The sequence below is a fragment of the Sapajus apella genome, unplaced genomic scaffold (genome assembly GCF_009761245.1).
Source record: "Sapajus apella isolate SASKATOON/1434 unplaced genomic scaffold, GSC_monkey_1.0 scaffold108, whole genome shotgun sequence".
Taxonomy (NCBI): Eukaryota; Metazoa; Chordata; class Mammalia; order Primates; family Cebidae; genus Sapajus; species Sapajus apella.
The window spans coordinates 6,420,018-6,428,579 of record NW_022437048.1 but is presented as its reverse complement, the minus strand read 5'-3'; the positions used below and the strand labels follow the sequence as shown (position 1 = coordinate 6,428,579).

At 34.7% G+C, this 8,562-nt stretch overlaps 1 protein-coding gene across 1 annotated transcript in view; it reads left to right on the top strand.

Moving 5' to 3' along the window:
* GC (GC vitamin D binding protein) overlaps positions 1–8,245 on the top strand; it is a 40,527-nt gene extending 32,282 nt beyond the window's left edge. The window contains exons 12-13 of the mRNA XM_032259372.1: positions 4,383–4,437; positions 8,067–8,245. Of these exons, the coding sequence (XP_032115263.1) occupies positions 4,383–4,412 (30 nt within the window). The 3' untranslated portion in view covers positions 4,413–4,437; positions 8,067–8,245. The remainder of the gene's footprint in view (positions 1–4,382; positions 4,438–8,066) is intronic.
* Positions 8,246–8,562: the final 317 nt, after the last annotated feature.

Genomic DNA, 8,562 nt, shown 5'->3' with positions numbered 1-8,562 from the left:
GCTCACTGCAATCTCTGCCTCCTGGGTTCAAGTGATTCTCCTGCCTCAGCCTCCCAAGTAGCTGGGACTACAGGTGCGCACCACCATACCCAGTTAATTTTTGTATTTTTAGTAGAGACAGGGTTTCACCACGTTGGCCAGGATGGTCTCAATTGCCTGACTTTGTGATCCACCCACCTTGGCCTCCCAAAGTGCTGGGATTACAGGGATGAGTTATGGAGCCCAGCCATTTAAATTTCCATAGTCAATTTATCTACTCCTAGGAGTAGAAATGGAAATGGCCTATTTCATTACCAGGTAACTGCATTGAATGTTCTCTTATTCAATGAGAACTATAAATTAAGCTGTGATATTCCCTTTGTAATTTCTCCTGAGATCACCCTGGCTTTTGCTAGCAACTAGAAAATGTCTCTGTTAGCAATAGCAGCTGTCTTATACTTGAAGTGGCTTTAAAAAAATTAGGCTGTGTAAAATATTTTTTTAAAGTCTTGGGCTACGCATACCAAATTTCTTAATATTCATATTTTAGTAAAGTTTTATTTGTTTTGTTTTGATTTATTTTACTGTATGGTACCTAAGAAAAAAAGTCTTAGTTTGACAAATGGATTTGCATATTTTTCCAATGTCTTCCTTATAACTTTAGGGATTCTGATTTCTTTTCTAATTTCCATGTTTACACTCTGGTCCCAAACCTATTTGCTAATCTTGTTTGTAACAATTTATAAAGTCAGAATTCCAAATGAAAAGAGTACAGTAGAATAAAAGCCCTTTCTTTAAATTCTACTGCCAAATATGCCATCTTTATTGTTCATTAAAATTCAAACTACTTAAGATTTTCAACATAAAAACAGAAGAAGCTGGATTGTCAGAATATTTTGTGGGCATTAAAACATTTTTCACATAAAATAATTAAATTGAACAGTTCTTTCCTTTCATACCAACTTGCTTTTGGTAACCTAAATTTAGTTTCAATTTAGGTGGCCTTAACCTAGAAAAATAAAATCACCTTACATATAAGTTGTTTCCTACCAGAAAATTTGCTCTGAGAGTCTATTACAAAAGAAGAAAAAAAAAGTCTAAATGTTCTTTTAGATTCTATAAGAAATATCACTCTTGAATTCTTTCCCTGTCCCCTTTGTCTATACAGATAGGCACAGTCCTGCCTAACACTATACAAGACAAACTGAGCTTTAAGCATAAATTCATGCTCGCTTCAAGCCCCTTGTTTTTTATTTCTTTGGGTTGGTTTTCAATATATTTTTCATTATAACATATTGCCATTCAAATCACTACAATGATGAGAAGGCAGGTTTGTAGCTATCCCTCTTCTTGCATTATCGCGAATAAATTTATAGCAGCTGAGCAGCTTATCTTTCAGTAATTGCTCAAGTAGAGTGAGATGAATGGAGTTATTGAGATGAATGCAGTTATTGAGTTACTTGTGCATATTTGATTATTCAGATCACTCAGAGATTAAACCCTCTGCTGTTTCAATTAGCCTTCTGATTGCCTTTCTACACTGACCTTATAGCTAGGTAGGCAAGTTCACCCCTCCTTTCTGACTTCATTTTAGTACAACATCTGTTTGAACAGCATTCTCTTTAATTTCCAATGCTTAACGTGAATGTCCCACTTTCCCTATAATATTTGGATCATAATTTGTGAGATGTCTTTGTCATATATTTGCTTGACAAAATTTTTCCTTAAAAGTAATATCCATCTACTCATTTCCCTCCCATCACTTATATCCAGGGATCAGTCTCTACTTGTCATTCCAAATACACTTGGCACAAGTACTAGAAGATTGGCAAAAGGGGCTTCTGAACCATATTAATTTAGTGTTTCATTACATTGGGTATCTACCCCTATCCTCACCCTGATTGTGAAATGAGCAGGAAATAGAACAACCATGTCATTTTCTTTTGGTTTTACCATGGCACTCTCAGAACTGATTCATTTGTTTATGTCAAAAAGGCCCATTTGCCTGCAGGAAAACATACAGTTACAAAATTAGACTTGAAATTTTTTTTTCTCATTCTATCATCATTCAGGCAGGGCATCCACTTGTGCTCTTCTGGGAACTCATTTCTATGCTTCCTTTAAAATGTTTCAGCTAGTGAGCATCAGATATGATTTCCCAAAGTATTCTGAAAGTCACTGTAATATGCTGGAATTAATCACGAAAATCTTAAAAACATAGAGACAAATACAAACAGCCAAGTGGAAGCTAGGCAAAGAGGGGACCGACAAGTAGAGTGATACACTGTCTATCCCCTCCTGTCTGTCTTTCTTATATTAGGAAAAACTAGTATATTCACTGTAGTTTGTTTTATTTCTCGGTATAACTAGATTTTATAATCGTCAGTGTCACAGCTATCATTGATTAAGCTATTGCTATGTGTTAAGCAGAACTATTAATAGCCCGACATGTATGTATTTATAGAATAAACCAAAACAATTCTAGATGTTATTATTTTAATTCCCGTTTCACAGATGGGTTGAATTAAATTTATAGAGGCTATATGATGTTAAGAAAATCTAAGTTTATTCTGTATTAGTCTGTTAGTCTCCCTCAATGTCCTTCTCATAGACTTTAGCCCTAATTTAGTTAATCATGACAAAAGCAAAGTATTGCTACCAGAAGACTATTGACTGAAAATCCAAAATTATTGTTAAGTAGCAAAAAATGATACTATGTTGGTAGTGTCACTCTGAATTCTACCCATCTCACTTCCTTGGACTCTTTCTCCATGAGATATTCTCTCTTCTTTTGCATCAACATTTTTACCAGCTCTGTCTAATTTTGTATTATTCTTCTTATCTGAAAAAATAATAAACAAGTCACTTTAGACACCTCCCTAGCTATATTTCTTTCACCTTTCCTTACAGCCAAGATTCTTGCAAGAATACCATATACACCAACTCTTCATACCTCCTATTAATTTCTCAACCCTTTGAAGTCTGGCTTTTGATGGTACCGTATGACTATCAACAAAGGCACACCAACAATATCCTTATTGCTAAATCTAATAAACATTTTTTAGTTCTTACCAGCTGTCTCTGCAAAACACTTGATACCCATAAGTATTCTTTCCTTCTTGAAACAATTTCTTTAGCATCTGTATTATTATTTTCTACTTTTTGTCTTTCTATGACTCGTCTCTTCTTGTTCTATTTCATATTGTTCTCTTCCTTTACCTATCCCTTAAATTTGTTCTCCAGAGTTTTTTCCTTGGTCCCCACTTTCATGGTGCTACATTTTCCCAACCTTTTTCATCAGTGCATACGCTTTTAATCTCCAAATCTCTACCTCCAACCAAGATCTCTCCTTCAGCATCAAGCTTTTTATCTAACTGTCTGTGGGACTCTCTTTTCCCCCAATAGTTTGTCCCATAAGAAATCTTAAATCAACATGGCCAAAATATAGGCCAACTCCTATAAACTTCTCTTGTGTTTTTTAAGTTTATGAATATTATCATCATTTACCCATTGCCCACTATAAAAATTTAGTGACTCTTTTTATTTCTCCTTCTCTTTTTCCTTATGCAGCAAATAAAATTGCAAATTCCATCAATTCTAACTCTGTTAACATCTCTCAATCTCCCACCTACATTCTTCTACATTCCTAACATTTAGTTTCAGGCAGTCTTTTGCCTAGATTACAGCCTGTCCTTTGGTCTCTCACCTCCAGTCTGCCCACAATACATCACTTCCAATCCCATCTCTATACTGAGGTCAAATCAACCTTTTTAAAACACGAAAATGGTTAATACACTCCCCTAATAGTTTTCATTGCTTCCAAATTAAAGTACACATTTTTTTACAAAATAGAGATATTTTGGACCTTGATTTCTTCTCCAAGTAGTAACTTGCTATCACCACTTGTTGTGCCTCCTACCTGGGTTCTCCTGAACTACATGTGGTTTTCCAAATGCATTAAACTTGCTCTTACCTCAAAACCTTTGCACATAATAACCACTCAATTGCCCTATTTCGCATCAGGCTTGCTTTGGCTGAATCATTCATCAGGCTTTAGGGTTCAAGTTAGAAGACATTACCTCCTCTGAAAACTCTTCCCTGACAAACTTCTCTGTTGTCCCATAACATTGCATGTGCACCCAATAATTAGCACTTATTAAACTCTATTGCCATTTTTTCTTGTTTACATTTCCCAGCAGACTGTAAGCCCTTCAAGGGCAGGGATGAGGTAAAGCGAAATAAATGTGAAGGGTGGCTAATAAAAACTACAATGTGACATTGCATTCTGGCAAGAATCCTCTCCTCTAACCAAGGTTTCAAGATTTTGTATACCTTCTGCATAATCTAGTAGTCTACAAATGAAATACTTCATAAGTGATGTAACATTCTTTTTTCATTATCAGATTGATACTGAATTGAAGAATATTCTGTAGTCCTGAAGCATGTGTATTAACTTTGGTAAGTGTATCTTTAAAATCCAAGACCAAAGAATTCAGCACTGTACAGTGTATTTTAAATATCAAAGAATGGGAAGGAGATTTTAATAAATTTACTCTTATCTACTCAAACTCATTTTACAGATAAGAATATTAAGCAATGAGAAAAGTTAAAGAGCTTACACTTACACAAGAGCACACAGCGAACTTCTGATATATTTAAGACTAGAATCCAGGTTTACTGGCCCCCTGCCTTGTGCTTCATCCATCATTATCTCACATGTAACATAATGACAGCATAAAGAACATTTAAAGGATTCTCGTGCACTTCAATAGGACGAACTCTGAGTTTAAAGGCGGGGTTCATCAAGTCTTACAAGTAACACAGCAGGGACCTTAGGAGGAAAGGGACTTTCTTATTCAAATTAAAATAACACTGTTAAAATATTATTACTTGCTTTTTTCAGTTACTATATTTTCACCTAATAAAAAATGCCAGATGAAGACATTAAGAACCTAAAATAGTTTATTCTGACGTAACTTCACATCTTAAACTAAAGGTGACCTGAACTCTGCACATTTCAACAAAAACATTTTCTCTCCAGATTCAATTGTATTTATTCTAAAGAAATTATATATGAGACTTTAAAAGATGCAAACTGGTTTGGATCTCAGTTCTTAGCTGAACTGAGGCTTTTCAATAACGTCAATTATTATTTTGCTGACAACTCTGCCCAAAATAATGTAGATACAAAGTCTTCCAATCCTTTGACTAATAACATTAAATTATTTCACCATGTTCATATTTTCAATTATTAATTATTTAAATCTTGTGAAGCAGTAGAAAAGAAAATTAACACTCTGAGAACCAGTACTAGGGGGATTGTCAAGAAAACTCATTTTCGAAATCACGCAACCTGGATTAGAATCCCCACTCTAAGTATCTGTCTTTGTGAATTTGAGCAAGTTATCTATCCTGTCAAAAGATGAGCTTCCTTTTATCTAAAATGAAAATTTCAATATCTACCTCAATATAAAATTTCAATTTTTATGATTGAGATGATGTATATAAAATGTCTAAAAAATAATAAAAATGAATATTAGCAGTAATACTAGCAAAGTTGTGGCACTGATTCTCCTACTAGTACTGATATGAATCTAAAATGTTTTTCTGCCCATGTATATGCCAAAGCACAAAATATGCCACTGTCCTAAAGATAAAGTATGTTTTCTCAATAATTTCCAAGGAAAAAACTTTCTGATCTTGGTAACTGCTGAATTATTACTCTTCCCCCCATTTGAATGAATCTACTTTCCCTTTATCTCAATCCACATGTAATAATCAGCAAAAAGTTAAAATCCCAATACATAACATTTACCTCACCTCTCATCCTTCAAGATTTCTTAAGTTTTAATTAAGAGTCAGGGTTATTTGGAAAGCTATATGATAACTTTGATTTCAAATATGTTTTTCACTGGACTATTATTCTTCAGAGCTCAGAGTGCATTTCCTTAATGTTATATGTTTTCAGGCTTTGGGAAAACTAACTAAAATAGGAGAAGATATCCTAAGATAAGTAAAGGAGAAAGTAATAATCTGATGGATTTCAAGAGATTTCTTTTTGGAACAAATTTCACAAGTATTTTTAATGCTAACTAATTCAAGAGATAAATTTACTTTGTCAATGACATATTAATGAAGATTCTAATATACTGATTCTTCTGGTTCATGGTCATTATTTTCATCTTCCATAGACATTTCTTATCATTTCTCCTGTGTTAGTCTACATTTTTCTCTGACCTTTAATTAATTCTTTGATTTCTATACCACTCAATTGTTTGGCTTCCCAAATACATTTTGATCATCTGGATGGATTATTGACATATTCACTTATTTCTTCCTAAGATTATTCACATATTCCTTCCATGGATTTTGGCAACATGCATTGACTCTTCTGAGCTCAATTTTATCCACTGCCTATTTATCACTATTGCATTCTGCAATGATGAAGGCCTACCGACACTCAATTATTTGGGGAATAGTTAACATGACTTTGAAAAGGAAAATTATACCTCGTTCACAAAGTTATGAACCACTGTGATCAGCCTGAGGTACTTGATATCCAGAAATAATGAGACCACAACTTTACCACTTGTCTTAGGTTTCCAGAACACAACCAACTGATTGCAGTTCCTGGGTTCCAGGGGGAATTTTGTAGCTGTATTGGACAACTGTGAAGTCATTCAACTATGAGCAGCATTGCCTCAAAAATAATGCAATCCCAGTCATGAGCTGCTCTAAATTTAAGTCTTAATGATTTCAGAGTAAATGCTGAGTACTTTCCCTCAGATAGATCAGTCTTTTCAATATATATTAAATTATTCAAGTAGAAAATATCAATTTTCTTCAATGATTTTTCCCTTCAGCCGCAGAAGTGGCACATAGTTTAGAGTGAAGTAGTTCCTAAAACCATTAAGCCAACTTTGGTTGGCTGTGTATTTCATTTCCATTTAAGCCTACCCATCTCTAGTTAGGGATCTGAATCCCTCATTTAGAAGCTGAAGCCTTTTATCTCAAGGTGTATCCCTAGTACTATCTACAATTCAATGGTTTCACACTATTTCACTCTCAATTAGAGTCCTACTAAAAACTTCAGCTTTCATCTTGACAGTTATTGGTCTCCTTGATCAATCTTTTACTTCAAGCCTTCAAGCTCCAAATTGATGATGGCCATACTTGCATGCACTTTTGGAGAGAGAATCTCTGTCTCTTAATAAATCTCACAAAACCAGATATTTTTTGCCATTAGCTAAAGAAGCAAGTAGTGGTCCCTCCGGGTTGCCAAAACAATAAATGAGTTGGCTCACAATGTACAATTAGGCTGGGTAAAAAATATTTTAGATACCAGAATCACAACCAACACAGAGAGTTGCTCACACTATGAGAGAAACATAGGAAGTGAGGCTGTGAGAAAAGATTCGTGGCTCTCTTCCTATCCTCATTCCAAAGCATAAACTCACTGAAGACAATGAAACATGGAATTTTTTATACTGTGCAAATAGAACTGTGACATAACTATATTATATTGTCTTGGAAGAGGGAAAAAAATTAAAGGTAGACAAATTGGCCCTAATACAATGTAGAAGATGATTTGATAAAAATTCATACTCAGTGTTTTGCTAAAATAAAAACTACTAAACTATTATCTCAATTCCATGATCAAGTGGACTCATTATGCCACTGGTTGGCAGTTTTGCCCTGGCCATAATTGTTATTATCATAAAGCAGAAAGTCACATTCATCACCAGTTTAAAAAATATTTTTAAAACACTGCACAACATACAATGTACCCTGGTGTATCAATGGTAATGGCTTTATATGCTTTGTGTGTGTGTGTGTGTATATATATATATATATACACACATAGTATATAAATCCATCACTATTGGTATTGGAAATGTCTTACATTTTTTTCTTAATTTGGACTTATGAGATGGGCCATGGTGGATATATGGGTCATCCTAGACAGAGTAATTTTTGGCATAAATATTAAAATAGCATGAGGTTATATGCATCTATGGAGCAATGTTATGATTGTTGCCCATTAGCTCTGTTTTTCTAACATACAATTCATTTCACTATTCTCATAGACCTAGAGCTGGAGCCACCCTGGGGAATGACCTCTGATGACTTGACCTAAGCAAAACCACTGAGCTTCTGGGGAGACAACTAGGATACTTTCTGCTTTTTCTAGCTGCAGTGTCTTCATACAATGATAAGTATGATGATTTACTATCAAAATAAATTGAAATACAATGCAAACCATAAATATGACTGAGAATTATGTGGATCTTCACAATGTTGACCTTGAGAACTGTTCCTGTGTCTTTCACAAAAATGCTACAGTAGGCAATCTCATAAGGCCTGTTTTTGTCTAGATCTCTGCTGTTTCCTTCTAAAAGACTCAACATTAAACATCCACTTTTACAATTCCCAATATGCTAAACTCCATTCCCTGATTCTCAGGCTTACTAAGAAAATGTTGAGCCGGTCACAGTGGCTCACACCTGTAATCCCAGCACTTTGGGAGGCCGAGGTGGGTGGATCACAAGGTCAGGAGTTTGAGACCAGCCTGGCCAACATAGG